At 50.2% G+C, this 18,919-nt stretch overlaps 1 protein-coding gene across 3 annotated transcripts in view; it reads right to left on the bottom strand.

Annotated features, from left to right (window-relative positions):
• CACNG2 (calcium voltage-gated channel auxiliary subunit gamma 2) overlaps positions 1-18,919 on the bottom strand; it is a 137,683-nt gene that overhangs the window by 4,962 nt on the left and 113,802 nt on the right. For all 3 annotated transcript variants that reach the window (XM_074391227.1, XM_074391228.1, XM_003932909.4), the window contains one exon: positions 17,351-17,434. In XM_074391227.1, coding sequence (XP_074247328.1) covers positions 17,351-17,434 — 84 coding nt within the window. The remainder of the gene's footprint in view (positions 1-17,350; positions 17,435-18,919) is intronic.

The raw sequence follows: 18,919 nt of genomic DNA, 5'->3' as shown, positions 1-18,919 counted from the left end.
AAAAACACAAACAAAAACAGAAACTAAAGAGAAACTCTTCCGGATGAGGACTGACAAACAGGACCAGAGAAAGCAGAGAATATTGTAATGAAAAGGGAGAAACAGACGGAAGGTGAGGGTCGGCGCTTCTGTAGTGGGGATGCGTGGGGGAAAAGGGGTGCAGGAGGCTAAGGGCAGAGCCTGGGCTTCGTGTGTTTGTTGGGGAGCAGCCCCTGAATGAGGACCCAGAGATGTTGGGGAGCCCTTCATAATATGTCTTTGCAAAGTAAAAATTGTTTTTCTATCCAAATTCGAATAGGCAGTGAGTGACCTCAGGACCCAGCTAGCGTCCTGGGAGCCGTACGCCAGGCAGGAGGCAGAGCTGGCCTCAGGCAGGGGTGAGGGAACACATGTCTTCTTTATGATTATTTTTATTTTTTGAGATGGAGTCTCCCCCTATAGCCCAGGGTGGAGTGCAGTGGCGTGCTCTTGGCTGACTACTACCTCTGCCTCCCAGGTTCAAGTGATTCTCCTTCCTCAGCCTCCCGAGTAGCTGGGATTATAGGCATGTGGCACCATGCCTGGCTAATTTTTGTACTTTTAGTAGAGATGGGGTTTCACTATGTTGGCCAGGCTGGTCTCAAACTCCTGACCTTATGATCCGTCCACCTTGGGCTCCCAAAGTGCTGGGATTACAGGCATGAGCCACTGCACCCTGCCAAAGACGTCTTCTTTAAATGTTGCTTAAGTGGTTTCTAAGGAAGTTGAGTCCTGATAATCACAGGGCCCTTTGGCCAGCCCCAGGGATTGGTCAGAGAGGTTGGTTTTGGAGGGGAAGGTGTCAGGAGTGGAGCTTCCTCTTCTCCCCATCCTCATCTCCACCCCTTTGGGTGGCAGTGTGTTCAAGAAGGATCTGTGAGAAGAGAATTTCTCTATATTGGGATTTTTCTTTTTCTTTTTTTAAATGTATTTTTATTTGTATTTTTTGAGACAGTCTTGCTCTGTTGCCTAGGCTGGAGTGTAGTAGTGTGATCTCGGCTCACTGCAGCCTCTACCTCCCGGGTTCAAACGATTCTCCTGCCTCAGCCTCCCAAGTAGCTGGGACTACAGGTGTGGACTATCACACTCAGCTAATTTTTGTATTTTTTGTAAGACAGGGTTTTGCCATGTTGGCCAGGCTGGTCTTAAACACCTGACCTCAAGTGATCTTCCCATTTTGGCCTCCCAAAATTCTGGGATTACATGTGTTAAAAGGGGATTTTAGGCAGTTTGCTGAGATGTGTGTGTGACGTAAAAACCCTTCTTCTGCATCCCTGCTCCATGGATCTGCAGTAAAGTCTATACTGCTCACAAATGGGTGAGTGGGTTATTTGGGGGGACTTGAAGAAGGGCAGAGCTCTTGGGGCAAAACCGAGCTACATATAGGGAAGCAGGGGTGGGAGGATGGGGGTCTGGAGCAGCTGTGCTACTCTGCAGTGTCAGCACCCTCCTTCTCTTGGTCTCCCTCCCCAGACCTCAGGGAGATGTTCTCTCCTTGTAAATTATTGCTAAGACAACAGGCTGTATCCCTAACCTGATTCCCCAGCCCAAACACACCCACATCCACACTCATGCGTGCACAGACATGCATGACTAAAAAGCTACCTTATTCTCATTTTTACAAGCACATGAGGATTGAGACAGTCTCCCCCTGTAGCCCAGGCTGGAGTGCAATGGCGTGATCTTGGCTCACTGCAACCTCTACCTCCTGGGTTCAAGTGATTCTCCTGCCTCAGCCTCCCGAGTAGCTGGGATTACAGGCGTGCACCCCCATGCCTGGCTAATTTTTGTACTTTTAGTAGAGACGGGGTTTCACTATGTTGGCCAGGCTGGTGAGGATGGTGAGAGCTTACTGAAGACCCAGGAGAAGAGGGAGGATATTTGTGAAGCACCCACTCTGTGTTGGGTCTTGAGCAGGTACCTAATATGTGATATAATTTTATCTTCAGAACAGCCCGGCAGGGTGTGTTTTTCGTCCCAATTTACAGATAAGAAAACTGAGGTTAAGATAGATAAACTCCCCTGCTACCCAGGTAGTGAACCAGGATTCACATTCAGGCCAGCTCAACTTTTGGAGCACCCTGTAGTCTCCATATTAGGCTTCCAAGGAGCCCGAGAAGGGTGGGTGGCACAGGGCCTGGAGAACTGGGTTTGGGTCCCAGCCGTGCCACTTTCTTGCTGTGTGGCTAAGGCAGGTGGCTCAGCTCCTCTGTTTTTCCCCTGTGTAATATGGGGTATGGACCGTTAGATGGTTTTTGTTTGTTTGTTTGTTTTGGAGAGAGAGTCTTGCTCTATCCCCCAGGCGGGAGTGCAGTGCCACAATCTTGGCTCACTGCAACCTCTGCCTTCTGGGTTCAAGTGATTCTCCTGCCTCAGCCTCCAAAGTAGCTGGGATTACAGGCGCCTGCCACCATAGCCGGCTAATTTTTGTATTTTTAGTAGAAATGGGTTTTTGCCATGTTGGGCAGGCTGGTCTTGAACGCCTGACCTGGGGTGATCCACCTGCCTCAGCCTCCCAAAGTGCTGGGATTATGCCCGGCCATTAGATAGTTTTTAATGGCTCTGTCCTTTCCATGTGGACATGGTCTCGGCCAGCCGCAAAGGTAAATGAACGAAGAAAGAAGGAAGGAAAGAAAGAAAGAAAGAGGCCGGTGTGGCTTCCGAGGGGCAGCAGCAGCTCGGAGGAGCAGGCGGAAGAAAGGCTCTGGTCTTCCCCCTCCAAGAAAGTGGGCTCTTCCCACCCACAGGCTGCCTGCACGTGGCCGCCCTAATTGCACCCTCGGAGCAAACGGACCCACAGGGCCCAGGGCTTGATGTTTCCAGGAGGGCCCCATCTGCTGTGGGAACCCGGATGTCCCGGCTCAGCCTTCCCGCCGGCGGGGGGAGGGAGCGTCCGCTGTGAGGGGACCTGGGATGCAGGCGTGTGTGCAGCCAGAGGCCAGGCACGTGTGGACATGATGGAGGGCGGCAGGAGTCGGGCAGCAGCCAGCAAAGAGCCATGTGGAGGAATCAGAACGGCTTCAGAAGCCACCAAGGCAGCTTATGACATGCTCTCAATAATGGCTACCAGCGGGCAATACAAACAGAAGCCTCTTCGGCACCGCGGAGCCAGCCCCAAGCTCCGGCCTCTCTTGGAAGAGGCCCCTTTGCCCAGAAAGAAGGCAACAGTGGGCAGCCAGTAAATCCCACCACGCTTAGGCTGCTAGACTTGGCAGGGCCGAGATCCAGCTGGGAAGTGAGGAGCAAGCGGCGACTCCTACGTTGGGGAAGTTTCTTGAAGGAGGTATTACCGGCTGGGTAGTGTCACAAACTGAATGGGGATTTTGGAGTTAGTCACACCTGACTTTGAATCCTGGCTTTGTCACTTATCAACTGTGTGACCCTTGGGCAAGGGCCTCTACTGCTCTGAGCCTCAGTTTCCCCATCCTGTGAAATGGGAATAGTAAAAATTATCTTTAGCTTATAAATGTTGTAAGGAAGTGCGGCCTGAGGTCAAGCTGCATTGGCATCTGGTTAGACATGCAGCCCTGCCGGGCGCCGCGGCTCACACCTGTAATCCCAGCACTTTGGGATCACCTGAGGTCGGGAGTCTGAGACCAGCCTGGCTAACATGGCGAAACCCTGCTTGTACTAAAAATAGAAAAATTAGGCCGGGCACGATGGCTCAAGCCTGTATTCCCAGCACTTTGGGAGGCCGAGGCAGGCGGATCACGAGATCAAGAGATCGAGACCATCCTTGCCAACATGGTGAAACCCTGTCTCTACTAAAAATACAAAAATTAGCTGGGCGTAGTGGCGTGCACCTGTAGTCCCTGCTACTTGGGAGGCTGAGGTAGGAGAATTGCTTGAACCCCAGAGGCGGAGGATGCAGTGAGCTGTGATTGTGCCACTGCACTCCAGCCTGGCGCCTGGTGGCAGAGTGAGATCTGTCTCAAACAACAACAACAACAACAACAACAACAACAAAACAGTTACAAAAATTAGTGGGGTGTGATGGTGGTCACCTGTAATCCCAGCTACTTGGGAGGCTGAAGCAGGAGAATTATTTGAACCCAGGAGGTGGAGATTGCAGTGAACTGAGATCGCACCACTGCACTCCAGCCTGGGAGACAGAGGGAGGCTGCATCTCAGAAAGAAAAAAAGGAAAAAAGATGCAGCCCCACAGCCCTTTCTCTTAACTGAGTTGTAATCTGGATTTTAATGATATCCCCATAGCAAGATATGCTTGCATGTGAAAGTTTGAGAAGCGCTGTTATAAGAATTAAATTGGGGCTCATACCTGTAATTCTAGCACTTTGGGAGGCTGAGGTGGGCAGATCACCTGATGTTGGGAGTTCAAGACCAGCCTGGCCAACATGGCAAAACCCCATCTCTACTAAAAATACAAAAATTAGCTGGGCATGGTGGTGTGCGCCTGTAATCCCAGTTACTTGTGAGCCTGAGGAAGGAGAATCTCTTACACTAGGGAGGCAGAGGTTGCAGTGAGCAGAGATCTCTCCATTGCACTCAACCTGGGCGTCACAGCGAGATTCTGTCTCAAAAAAAAAAAAAAAAAAAGAATTAAATTGGGTCCTACCTTTTACTGTGTCTCAAGCTAGAAGGTGCACAGTTAAAGGTAGCAATTTTTATTTCTGGGGTTCCTCTCCCCAAAACTTCAGACAGAATTTCCCTATAAATCGTCCTGGCCATGATCTTGGTGCCAAAATCTATCACAAGAGGCAGAAAATATCTGATTTACTTAATGAACAAATATTTACTGGTCTCCTATGATAAGCATATGGCACTTCACATTTACCTGCCAACGTTTATAGAGCCTCTCCCCTGGATCGGGCCTTGTTCTAAGAGTGTGTAAACCTCACACCAACCCCAAGAAGCCATGGGCTTTGACTTCAAGGAGATTATAAACTCCTAAAGCTGACATTGGCAAACTTGTTCTGTAGAGGGAAAGACAGCAAATATTTTTGTCTTCACTGGCCATATGGTCTCAGTTGCAATTTCTTAACTTTGCAGTTGTAGCATATAAACAACCATAAACAATATGTAAACAAATGAACGTGGTTGTGTTCCAATAAATCTTTTTTTACAAAATGACTTTGGGAGGCCGAGGTGGGTGATCACCTGAGGTCAGGAGTTTGAGACCAACCTGGCCAACATGGTGAAACCCCGTCTCTACTAAAAATACAAAAACTAGCTGCGTATGCTGGCGGGTGCCTGTAGTCCCAGCTACTTGAGAGGCTGAGGCAGGAGAATCGCTTGAACGCAGGAGGCAGAAGTTGCAGTGCTGAGATCGCGCCACTGCACTCCAGCCTGGGCAGTGGGTGACCGAGTGAGACTCTGTCTCAAAAAACAAAACACCAAACACGAAACAAAACACAAAATAAAGCAAAAACCAGGTAGTGGGCTGGATTTGGCCCACTAGTCATAGTTGGCCAGCTCTGGCCAACAGTATACTTTGTATTGGGGAAAAGACCACGTGTTCTGGAGCAGGGAGATGCTTTGCTCTAGATTAGCTGTGAGTCCAGTGAGCAAATGTGGACTGAGTGCCCACCACTCTGCCAGGCCTGGGCTGGGCATGAGAGATATGAAGGGTGCAGAACAGGCCTGGTTCATGTCTTTACAAAGCTTATACTCTCACGAAGGACACAAATGCCAGCAGATAATCACACAGCCTGGATAACATGCTATGAAAGAAAAGTACCTATATGGCACCAGGTGGGTGTGTGACAGGCTAATGTCACAAGTAGACAACTAATGTCCATTGAGAGCTTGGAGCATGCCAGGGACTGTTTTAAGCACTGCACATACACAAACTCATTAGTTCTCATTGCAACTCTATGAAGTAAGTACTTTATTTATATTTCTATTTTTTGAGATGGAGTCTTGCTCTGTCGCTCAGGCTAGAGGGCAGTGGCGTGATCTTGGCTCACTGCAACCTCCACCTCCCAGGTTCAAGCAGTTCTCCTGCCTCAGCCTCCCAATTAGCAGATACTACAGGCATGTGTCACCATGCCCGACTAATTTTTGTATTTTTAGTAGAGATGGGGTTTCACCATGTTGTCCAGGATGGTCTCGAACTCCTGACCTCATGATCTGCCAGCCTCAGCCTCCCAAGGTGCTGGGATTACAGGTGTGAGCCACTGTGCCCAGCCTTATTTTATTTTTAAAATTTATTCTGGTTCTACGTGTGGCATCATCTGAAGTAGCGTACAATAATACGGCCTCTGAAATGTGATAGATCTGGATTCAAATCCAACACTTATTTTTAAATGTCTATTATTTTTTTGAGATAGAGTCTCGCTCTGTTACCCAGGCTGGAGTGCAGTAGTGCGATCTTGGCTTGCTGCAACCTCCACCTCCTAGGTTCAAGTGATTCTTGTACCTCAGCCTCCCAAGTAGCTGGGATTACAGGCATGCACCATCGTGCCTGGCTAATTTTTGTATTTTTCGTAGAGACGGGGTTTTACCATGTTGGCCAGGCAGGTCTTGAACTTCCGGCTTCAAGTGATCTGCCTGCCTCAGCCTCCCAAAGTGCTGGGAGTACAGGGGTAGGCCCCCACACAGGGCCTGAATAAGTACTTTAATTATGCCTATTATACAGGGACTAAACTGAAGCAGGGAGAGCTGAAGCCGTCTGTCCGATGTTTGTGAATCCAGGCAGTCCGACTCTAGGTTCTGTGCATCTAAGCACTGCATTCCCTTCTTTTCAGGCTCTACACTTCACTGCCTTTCAAAGCAGCCTCTGAGCTTATATGGGGATCAGGACGGGCCTCCCTGAGAAAGTGGTGGCAGCACTGACCTCTGGTGAATAAGGAGCAGCTAATCAGGTACAATGAAGGCGGGGTTGGGAGAGAGAAAGCAGCAGGAACCAGGGGTGGAAGAGGCATGGCTTGTGCAGAGACCTGGAAGAAGGCTGGATCATGAGGAGCCAGTGGAGGAGCTTGGGGAGCACTGGAGAGGAGGCAGGCAGTGCCGGGCCACGTGGGGCCTCATGGGTTGAGCTAAAGAGCTTAGCTTTATCCTAAGAGCAATGGGAAACTTTAAAGGGCTTAGAACAGGCAGGGCTGTCATGATCTGATTTGCATCTTAAGAAGCAAACGGATTACGAAAGGGTCAAAGGTGGCTCCAGGGAAGCAGCGAGAAGGCTACTGCAGCTGACCAGAGAGGGGTGATGCTGGCGCTCGGGCCAGGGTAGGTCTGAAGGGCATGGACAGAGGCAGATGGGTTGAAGAGATGTTTAGGAGGTGAATTGAAGCTTGATGGGTGGATGTGGGAGAGAAGAGGGTGGTGGTGAGATAACTTCTAGGTTTCAGACTTGCCAGCTGGGTGGAAAAACACTTAGTGGGACTGGGAGAAGACTCAGCCTAGCAGTGAGTAGGGAGTTGGGGAGGAGGCCGGGCATCGTGGCTTACTCCTATAATCTCAACATTTTGGAAGGCCGAGGTGTGTGGATCACTTGAGGTCAGGGGTTCGAAACCAGCCCGGACAACGTGGTAAAATCCATCTCTACGAAAAAAAAATACAAAATACAAAATTAAAAAGAAATACAAAATTATCCAGGCATGGTGGCGCATGCCTGTAAACCCAGCTATTCTGGAGGCTGAGGCAGGAGAATTGCTTGAACCTGGGAGGTGGAGGTTGCGGTGAGCTGAGATCACACCACTGCGCTCCAGCCTGGGCAACGAGAGTAAAACGCCGCCTCAAAAAAAAAAAAAGTAGGGGAGAAAATCAAGAATCAAGGTTTGGGTTTGTACACGCGGAGTTTTAGATGGCTTGGGGATGTGCACGTGGGGTGTGGATGGGGCAGTTGGGTGTGCGATGTGGGTCCCAGGGGTGCTGCCTGGGTTGAAGCTGTAGATGTGGGAGTCACGCACACAGAAGAGCTTGCCCATGGAGGAGCAGAGGCTTAGGCCTGAGACTTGGAGAGCCCCTCTGGTTAGTAAGCGGATCGAGAAGAACTTGGACAAATCATAGTGACCCTTGGCCTCCATTTCCTTTTCTGTAAAATGGAGATGAAAATCCTAACTCCGCCTATCTTACAGGGTTATGGGGATTAAGGAGGAAGAGGAATGTGGATGCTTTAGAAAAGCAGGATGTCAGTGAACTATGAGCAATTTATTCTTTTCTATGCTAGTGGCAGAAATAAAGTGTGTCCTAAGTGCCCCGGAGGCAAGTGGCATCTTGCCTTGTGGAAGGGGTGGCCTGAGCTGTCCGTTCTTTGCAAATCCACTTTTTGGCCAAACTCCCTAGACAAATCATTTTGTGATCTTGTGCCTCAGGGGGCTCCAGCCCCTGTGGTCATCACTCTGTGACGTAGTGCTTCATGGTGGGCATAGCTGGAGGACGGGCCAGATGGTGGCACACAGGGCCCTGAGGTTTCCACACTCTGTCTGGCAGCAGAGGAGGGTGGGCTGGTGGCCGGTGGGGGTGGGGATGTGACGGCAGGGAGATCAGGAGACCTCGGCCTGCTGTGTACGTTTCACTTGGTTCTCCACGGGACCCAGGCATGTGCTGTCCCTTCTCTGGCCTGAGGTCTGCACTCTGATAGGGTTGGAGTAGATGATCTCTAAGGCCCCATCCCTCATTGATGGTCCTGTACCCACCAAGACCTCTCCCCAGGGCGCACAGAGCCAGGTCATGCTGCTGCCTTACCCGTTCACTGTGCTAGTAATGACCTTGAATCAAAATAGTCACTATAATCAGGTATGTGGGGGGCAGGTTCCTTATTTTCTGTGCATAGTGGTAAGCTCTCATCCCATCTGGGATTTGATTCCTCCTAATGGGATACAGTCTATGGTCACAGACCTGCACAGACCTGCTAGGTGGCAAGGAGCTTTCTAGTCTCTTGAGCTTCTCGCCCCATCTTCTCCTTCCATGCTGTGCTGGATGGTGTAGCCAATGGCCGTGAAAAGAGATGAGTTTCAGAAAATGCCTGTGTGATGCATGTTTATAGCAGCACAATTCTCAGTTGCAAAAAATGTGGAACCAACTCAAATGCCCATCCATCAATGAGTGGATAAAGAGACTGTGGTATATGTATATGATGGAATACTACTCAGCTGTAAAAAGGAATGAACTAATGACATCTGAAGCAACCTGGATGAGATTGGAGACTATTATTCTAAATGAGGTAACTCAGGAATGGAAAACCAAACATGGGATGTTCTCGCTCATAAGTGGGAGCTAAGCTATGAGGATGCAAAGGCATAAGAAAGATACAATGGACTCTGGGGATTCAGGGGAAAGCGTGGGAAGGGGGTGAGGGATGGAAGACTACAAATTGGGTTCAGGGTATGCTGCTTGGGGGATGGGTACACCCAAATCTCACCAATCACTAAAGAAACTTACTGATGTAACCAAACACCCCCTGTTCCCCAATAACCTATGGGAATAAAAAATTAAAAAACAAAAACCCCAAATTGCCTGTGTGTGTGTGTGTTTGTGTGTGTGTGTGTGTGTGTGAGAGAGAGAGAGAGAGAGAGAGAGAGAGAGAGAGAGACCGACCGACCTCAAAGAAGAAAGAGGAGAGGCTGGGTGTGGTGGCTCACGCCTGTAATCCCAGAACTTTGAGAGGCTGAGGTGGACAGATCAGGAGTTCAAGACCAGCCTGGCCAACATGGTGAAACGCCATCTCTACTAAAAATACAAAAATTGGCTGGCTATGGTGGTGCATGCCTGTAATCCCAGCTATTTGGGAGGCTGAGGCAAGAGAATTGCTTGAATTGGGACCTGGGAGGTGGAGGTTGCAGTGAGCTGAGATCCCGCCACTGCAGTTGAGCCTGGGCTACAGAGCGAGACTCTGTCTCAGAAGAATTAAAAAAAAAAAAAAAAAAAAAAGAAGAAAGAGGAGAACAAAGATGGTGGATGAGAAGAAAAAAGATGAGTCAAATGCGGTTGTTCCATTCATGGTCTCCAGATGCAGACCGCTTGGGGTCTCCTCCTGGACCCCCAGTGGCTATGTAGCCTGTGTGCCTTGCCTTTCCCATCTGTGTGATGGGGACACTGGTCATCGCACCCTCATAGGGTGGTTATGAAGATGAATTAAGAAAATGTTTCAAGTGTCAGGCCTGGCACATCGTCAAGTGTTCAATAAACGTGTGCTATATATAATAGCACATAAAAAGCATTTTGAGAGCCCAGGGAGCTAACTTGGGCAGTACCATCTGTGCAGGATGCCAGATACATCCCTGCTTCCTGCTGTCAGTAGATATTGGTGACCAGTCGCACAGGCTCAGGAGAAAGGCTGCCTGAGTTCATCTTCTAGCTATGACCTGGCCGTATGGAGCTCATGAGCACCCGTAGCTCACAGGTTGCTACGAGGAGTAATTGAGTACACACACACTTGAAGCAATGAGAAGAATGTCTGGTACGTGAGGAGCACCAGCAAAGCATGGTCATCAGTCCTGCGGCGCGAATTGCTGCTGTCTCTCATGGGGCTTTGGGTTACTGAGGCTGCTGTTTATTAAAGTGCAGGTTGTGACTCATTATTAGGTTGTGAAATCGGTGTAGTGGTAGCAACCAGCCCTTAAAGAAATGAACTAGGGGCCGGGCGCGGTGGCTCACGCCTGTAATCCTAGCACTTGGGGAGGCGGAGGTGGGCAGATACGAGGTCAAGAGATCGAGACCATCTTGGCCAACATGGTGAAACCCTGTCTCTACTAAAAATACAAAAATTAGCTGGGTATGGTGGCTGGCACCTGTAGTCCCAGCTACTCCAGAGGATGAGGCAGGAGGATCGCTTGAACCCAGGAGGCAGAGGTTGCAGTGAGCCAAGTTTGCGCCACTGCACTCCAGCCTGGGTGACAGAGCGAGACTCCATTTCAAAACAAAACAAAACAAAAGGAATGAACTAGGACAGAATAGAAGCTGCTGGCCAGTGTGCATTTGGGAAGACTGGGTGCTTTTTGGTGATCGTTTTGCTCTGGTTCTGTGGATATGAGTGAGTACAAGTGGCAGCTTAGATGTTTCCTAACCAGGGGATGGGGTCACAACAGTTTTAGCCACATTGATTGTGATGACTTCTGGAGGGGATGTCTCTTAGAAGCCCCCTCATGGCAGTGTTTTCTGGAAGGGGCTGACAGTCCTGGGCAGTAGACAGGTAGCAGGATAATGGACCTGGATAGCACTCCCAGGGTGCAGTTCCAGAAAGTGTGCTGGGCCCGGGCAGGTCATTTTCCCTCTTGGGCCTCAGTTTTTCTCTCATCTGTAAAATGGGAGGGTGGGGCAGGGTGATCCTAAGGGAGTGTCTCAGTCTAGCGTTTCAGAAGCCAGGATGATAGGTGGAGTCTGATAGCTCACCCCTGTAATCCTAGCACTTTGGGAGGCCAAGGCTGGCAGATCACTTGAGCTCAGGAGTTCGAGACCAGCATGGCCAACATGGTGAAACCCCATCTCTACTAAAAATACAAAAATTAGCTAGGCATGGTGGTTTGCGCCTGTAATCCCAGCTACTCAGGAGGCTGATGCCGGAGAATTGCTTGAACCCGGGAGGTGGAGGTTGCAGTGATCTGAGATGGCGTTACTGCACTTTAGCCTGGGTGACAGAGCAAGACTCCATCTCAAAAAAAAAAACCAAAAAAAACAAAAAACCCAGAATGATGGGTCTTTTCACTGCTAAAACACTAGTGGGGGTAAGGCCTGGTGGACGCCCCTCGTGCTGTTCCACTGTGGCTCCTGTTATGAGCTAAAAAAGTACCATTCACGGGAGGCTGAAAGAAGTTGTGTAACTTGCCCAAGGTCACCGAGTGGAGCACCCCTTGAATTCAGGCCCTACTATTATTCTAAGTAACAAGCTCGGGACTTGACATCTGGTCTCCCCGCACCTCCCTGGCTCAGGTTCCTTGGTGGGACTGGCAGAAAGGGGAGAAAGGGGGAATGGGGAGGAGGGGCACTGTCTGAGGCTGGGAAGGGTGGCTCTGACCCAGCTTGAGACCCAATATCCTCCTCTGACCTCATTCTGGGAAGAGGGTGAACATGCCAGCTGCCCTAAGGAGGGCAGTAGCTTGTTTATTCACTCATCAAACCTCTTCTGGGCCTGATCTTGGGAAAGGCCCTGTGCTGGAGGGGGTGGGTGGGAGGAGGACACTCTATTTCCAGCCACTCCTTGTGGTGTCCTCAAGCTGTTCACAGTCCAGCGGGAGAAGATGCCGTAACAGAAACCAAGATGAAACAGACCGACAAATAGCGTGGTTACCTCCCCACACAGCAGCCTCGTCCTATATTCCCAGCCTCAGAGAAGGGCAGTCATGTTTGCCCCATCTGCCAGCCAGGACTCCATGCCATCCACAAGACTGCTCTCTTACTTCCCCCGTCCAGGCTGTCTGTAAAAGCTGCCAGCTTGGCTAGGTACAGTGGCTCACGCCTGTAATCCCAGCACTTTGGGAAGCTGAGGCGGGTGGATCACCTGAGGTCAGGAGTTCGAGACCAGCCTGACCAACATGGTGAAATCCCATCTCTACTAAATATAAATAATTAGCCGGGCATGGTGGTAGACACCTGTAATCCCAGCTACTTGGGAGGCTGAGGGAGGAGAATCACTTGAACCTGGGAGTTGGAGGTTTCAGTGAGCTGAGATTGTGCCACTGCGTTCTAGCCTGGGCAATAAGAACAAAACTCTGCCTCTAAAAAAAAAAAAAAAAAAAAAAAAAAAATAAATGCTGCCGGCACTCCTGTCAAATACATGTAGAAACCCTTTCTCAGCCACTTTTCCTCTCCGGGGCTTGAGCACCTGCCTTCTGAGCCTGGAAGTTGGCCGTGGTCTCCTAACTGGTTTCCCTCTCCTGCAGAAACTGGAATGATACTGGCAGCCTGGACATCAGACCATGCCTGTCCTCTGCTGAGAACCCTTCTGTGGTGGTCCCATCTGAGGGGAAAGCAGAGGCTCCTGAGTCCTGCCCCCACCCCTTCTCCCATCTGCCTGCCCCTCGTCTGCTTCTCACAGGGCCTTCTGGCTGTCTTGAACCCGGCAGCCTCAGATGCTTTGCACTGGCGGTTCCCTCTGCCTGAATGCTCTTCCACGCTATCTGCACCTCCCGAGCACTCCCTCACCTCCTTCAGGTCTCTGCTCCAATGTCACCTTTGCTGCAAGGACTTTCTGACCACCCTGTTGCAAACGGAAGACCTCCCCGGGTGCCCATCTCTCCTCACCATTTCCTCTTTGTCTTTTGTGCTCATCACTGTGCAATGGGATGCAACAGTGAGCACGGATCCTGGTGATTGCCCACTGAGTGCTCACTGGGCTCTGGGCAGCTGGAAAGAGCTGTCCTACTCTAACTCCCTTAATCCTCATGGCAATGCTAGGAAGATGACGATAAGCATCATCCCCATTGCAAGGAAACTGAGGTCCAGGGAGGTTCACCAGGAAGTGGCAGAGCCGGATTTGAAGCCTGGAGCGTGCCAAAGCCTGCCTCCTTCCGCGGGTGCCCAAGTTCTGGAAATTCACCCCACAAATGCCCCTCAAATGGATCCTCCCTGCCATGGCTACCTTCTGCCTCCCTCCTTGGTTCCACTCCGCTGTCGGCTCTCCCCCAACCCCCTAGCTGCCTATAATCGTCCTCTGGTGGTCAGTGAATCCCTGGGGAGGTGTCAAGTCCAGGTGCAACTGGGTATACCTCTTTTGTGTGTGTTGAGGGGAGCTGAGTGGGGACATAATCTCTGCTGAGGGCCTACCTCTCTTCCCCCTTCTGTCTCCTTCCGGCTCTGGAGTGTGGCCTGGTGATCCACCCATCAAGACCTATCTGTCTGTGTGTTTGTGTGGCCTGTGACATACCCCTTAGAGGGAGTGCATCAGCGACAGCAGCCAGCCCTGGGCCCCACACCTCCAGCCCCAGGCTCTGAATATGGAGTGGGGAGACCTGACCGTACCCCCAGCAGTCCTGGACTATGAATGGCCACAATAGAGTGGATTTTGTGGTCTCGCACACAGTAGGTGCTTAATACATGACTGTGAGAGGAAGCCAAATTCCTCTGATTCTTTTCCTCTTACTCCAAATCACAATAGGACAGCTAGGATATGTCAACTCCCATCTCCTGGACACAACACACACACGTACACACACACACATAACACACAGGGACCCACATACACACAGACACGTACAAACACAAAAGTGTTTACGCATTCACACATGGACACTCAGGCACACAGACATGCAGGTACCAAAAGACACAGAACACAGCACAGACTTATACCATCATGCACAAAGACAGATGCACGGATGCAGGCTGACATTCAAGATAAGTCACACCCGGTCACCACCAGCTCGTTCCTCACCACGCTCCTCAATCTTTGGTTAATGAGGGAAGAGGATACGGAGGCCACCACAGCAGACACATTTGACGGGCCCACAGCACTCATTGGGAAAAACAGTCCAGTCACCATTCATTACTGGGTAAGCCAGTGATAGGTAGGGTGAGGTCCATATTGGTCATGTCTCTGTGGAGCCTGGGGAGGTGACCAGGGTCTCCTATAGCTGTTTCTCTATCACTGTGGTTCAGGAGAGGCTAGGGGAGTCCTCACATACTCATAGCACTGGGAGTAAGAGTGCCCATTCATTCATTTGTTCATTGATTAATTTGTCCATCAGATATTAATTGGGTGCCTTCCTTCTGCCAGGCCCTCCAAGAGGCTGGACAATGTCTTAAGCTTGGCCTGCTGGCTTGAGAGCAGTGAGCCCGCTGTCCTTGCCACCTCAGGAGATGAACTCCGAACTGCTGTCCAGTCACACCCTTCCGGCATTCTCTGCCACATCACAGCCTTACAATTGGCAGGTGAGCTGTGCAGATGGGTTTGACAGACCTAACTAGGAGCTGACTGAGGCCCCGCCCACCCGAGGTGTAACTCAGCTCACTTCCTTGAGCCTAAGCTCCGCCCACCTCTGGGAGCCACCTGCCTACCTCTGGTGAATGGGGGCCCAGCTGTTTTCCTCTGGAAGCCTGTTGCTTGCATTGATCTCAGGGCATTAGACCACGATTCACTTGTGAGTGTTCACATATTCACCCACCCAGTCACTTCGTTGCTCAGTCATCAGAGTGCTTCTTTGGGTCAAATTCTCTGCCATGCCCTTTTCTGGGTGCTTGGGGTGCAGAAATAAATGGGACATAGGTCTACCTTCAAGAAGCTCATAGTCTTTTGGGGATCCTGAGTGTGAACCAGTGAAATTGCAGCCAAGTGTGGGAAGGGTTAAATTGTGGACACAAGTAGGGTACCAGGGAGGCCCCAGAGGAGCTTCTGAATCGGGAGCAGGGGTAGGGAGGAGGGGCAGGGGGTCCTTCTAGAAAAATCATCCCTGTCTTCCAGCTTCTCTCAACATCTAGTTAGAACTTTGTAGAGAATGATAGAAACTCACATCTTGCAGCTTTAAAAAATTATTTTTGTTGTCCTGCCCAGGACTAGCATTTTATAGATCAGGGGTCAGCAAACTATACCAAATAAAGACTGCTGCCTTGTTGTGTGAATCAAGTTAAGTGTCCGTGTAACACAGCCATACATATGCTACCGTATTGTCAATGGCTGTAAGGGGATAGTTGGGTAGACTGTATGGCCCACAGAGCCTAAAATAGTCACTGTCTGATCCTTTACAGAAAAAGTTTGCTGACCCCTGTAGTTGTTCAAAAAATATTGTTGGATTAAGTCATCTCAAATCAGACCTTCTGAATCCTGCACTGCCAACCTGAATACACGTGTTTTGTCCAGGGACAACAAAACGAACCACATACTCTATGCTCTAAGCTCTTCTTTCTTTAAAAACAAGGAAATGGAGGCATTGAGTTGTTAGGAATTGCCACAGAAGAATCCTCTGTGTTTCCTTTACTTAGCAAAAAGCATTCATTGAGCTGTTGCAAGGGCAGCAATGAATGAGACAAGTTTCCTGCTCCCAGGCGCTTGCTGCCTAGCAGATAAAGCATGACATCATTCGAGCTCCACCTGGTGAGCCCCGTGCCTCAGGAGTGTGGCTCCCAGTGTGGGGGCTCGGCTTTGCTTACTGGTTGGCCTCCCCCTCGTCTCTGCCATGCTGTGTCTCCCAAGTTGAGCTGTTTTTCCAGGGGTGCTCCCTGCCAGGCTATGCTCTTCTTGGGAGCAGGGACTGCATCTTCCTCATCCTTCTTGGCCTCCCCAGCACTGAGCACAGAAGCCAGTGCACAGAAGGAGCTCAACCCACATTTACGGCCTGCCTCCTGCAACCCTACCCCAGACACAGTCAGAGGTGACAGATCACCACAACCAAATGGCCTGTTGGGAATTTCCAGTTAAGAGCATCGTCTTGAGGGAATTCATACAAGGAACATGACGAGCAGGGTATGATATTTTTCCTTTTAAAAAAGGAATCTATAAATTGCATTGTGCTCCCTCCCTCTCTCTTCCTAGCTGCCTGGCTGACTTCACATTCCATGGGCTTTTCAATGAAACCAGATTCCAGGCTGACCTGAGAGCTGGGCTTGATGTGAGAAGTAATTATTGAAAGAGACAGGGGCAATCTATATAATAAAATGCCTCCTACTTGTTTCATAAAAGTGAACCGAGGGTAATGGCAACCCCTGTGCTGTTGGGGTGGGCCTGGAGCAGAGGCAGGGATGCTCCTGGGAGGAGAGCAAACCTCCTTCCAAAGACACGGCCCAGGCGTCAAGGACTCTCAGGCCCTCTCTGGGAAATCCCTTTCTCAGGGAACAGGTAGCCTTGTTAGTTTCTGCTGATACTTGAGACATTTCCTTGGGGCCTCAGAATGCTTTCTCTTGATAATATGTCTCAGGTGGATTTAAGATCACAGCTGTTACATCAGGATATAACTTTGACTTACTTGACTTGCGGGGGAAGACAAAAATCTCATTTTTTTTTTTTTTCATTGAAAGTTTCAATCTGGCACTGCCTGGTGGGTTACTTCATCCAATTATTCAAGAAATATTCACTGAGCCCTTATTATATGCCAAGCACTGGGCTGGGAATATAATGGTGAACTATAGGGAGAGTCCACACCCTAGCACAATTGGGAGATGGTTACTCAAATAGCCGAGGACCCCATCAGCGCGATAAAGTCCTGTCCTCTAGGAACTCAGGCAGAAGGCAGGAAGGACTTCCTGGTGAACGTGATGTTTTAGCTGAGGTCTGGAGGCCGACTGAGTAGGAGGAGGAGTTTGCCAAAGACGGGGAGGGAAGGGCATTGCAGGTGGAGGGAACAGCAAGCATGGAGTTCTGCATGCTGGAAAGGAGAGAGGCTCAGCTTTTTCCTGCCCTCTGCTGTGATGGAGGCCTCTAGATAGGCCTGTCCTTGACTCTGTGCAGATTGGAAGGGTAGGGGCCAGCACCAGGAGGGAGATTAAAAAAGCAGCGTGCACTCACGGAGGAAATATTCTGCTGTGTCAGCTTCATAATCTGCATCCTCTGGGAAGTGATCGATTTGCTTGCACAGACCTTTGAAATTCCCTGCAAAACAAGGGGAGAAGGAGTGCATGAAACATCACAGTTTTGGGGGCGCTTAGGGCCCACCTGCCTCTTCCTGACTTCTCGCTCTTTGGAAACTCACTCAGCCCTCTGCCTCACCCCTGAAGGAAGGTTTCGCTTTGTCTGTTTGGACATCTGCCTGGTGAATCACAACACACACACCCGCAGTACTGCAGAGAGGATCTAAAGCTGACAACTTCAAAACGCTGCCTTCTATCCCTGCACCGAGGCTTCTGAGGATTAGCGGAGGTTTGACAGTGGTGGAGGTTTGATTCTGGGCTGGGGACTGCCACGAAGGAGGCCGATAAATGCTCCTCAGCCTGTCTCTGTGCCCCAGCTTGACTGAGAGTCACCCTGCATTTGACATGTGAGAAAGCAGCAGATTGCTTTTTAAAGAGGACACACCCCACACTGATGCTGCCAGACACTGCCACAGCCCTTTAGAAGAGCCTGCAAAACATTTTCCCAGCTGCAGTTGCATGGAATTCACCAAACCCAGCCGCCAATGGCTCTGAAATAAACATGGGGTTAGGGAGGAGGTTGAGCCCCCTGGGGGCTGGACTGTTGGCCAAGTTCTTGAACTACAACTCATTTTGGTTCTACCACAGGCCTGTGAGAGGGCTATGATTATTCCCATTGTACAGATGAGGAAACTGAGGCTCAGAAAGGGTAAACTATCTGAGTAAGTACTTGTGGCTAGGAAATGATGGAATCAGGGTTCAAACTAGGGTCTTTTTCTTTTTTCTTTTTCTTTTTTGAGATGGAGTCTTGCTCTGTCACTCAGGCTGGAGTGCAGTGGCATGATCTCGGCTCACTGCAACCTCCACCTCCCAGGGTCAAGCAATTCTCTTGTCTCAGCCTCCTGAGTAGCTGGGATTACAGGCATGTGCCACCATGCCCAGCTAATATTTATATTTTTAGTAGAGATGAGGTTTCACCAAATTGGTCAGCCTGGTCTCGAGCTCCTGACTTCAGGTGATCCGCCTGCCTCGGCCTCCCAAAATGTTGGGATTATAGGTGTGAGCCACCATGCCTGGCCAAACTAGGGTCTTTTGACTCTCAACATTTCCTCAGTGCTGCTGGGAAGGTGAGAACTGGCCCAGGGCAAATCCCAGCACAGTGTCACAGGCAGGTACTCCCCAACGTTCACTGCTGAATGAGTAAACTCTTAAAATGCAGCCTTTCTAAACACCAATGTGCAGAATAGACCCTACAATCACCAGAGCATCGGCTTCCTGACAGCAGAGACTTTGTTTCATTCACCATCTTATCCCTAGCACCAGCACAGGCACCACAGATGCCCTTGAACCTTCTCTGAGTGGAAGAAGAACTGGGTGCCTGCTGGGTCGTATGCACAGTGGGTAAGATGCAGGTTGCACAGCTAGACTGCCTGGATCCAGCTGTGCCTCACTCAGTGTCTTCACCTGGGAGTGGCGATAACAAGAATTCTTCCCTGGCAGATTGTCG

Source organism: Saimiri boliviensis, chromosome 21 (genome assembly GCF_048565385.1).
Source record: "Saimiri boliviensis isolate mSaiBol1 chromosome 21, mSaiBol1.pri, whole genome shotgun sequence".
In the NCBI taxonomy this organism is placed as follows: Eukaryota; Metazoa; Chordata; class Mammalia; order Primates; family Cebidae; genus Saimiri; species Saimiri boliviensis.
This window is presented reverse-complemented; position numbering and strand designations above follow the sequence as displayed.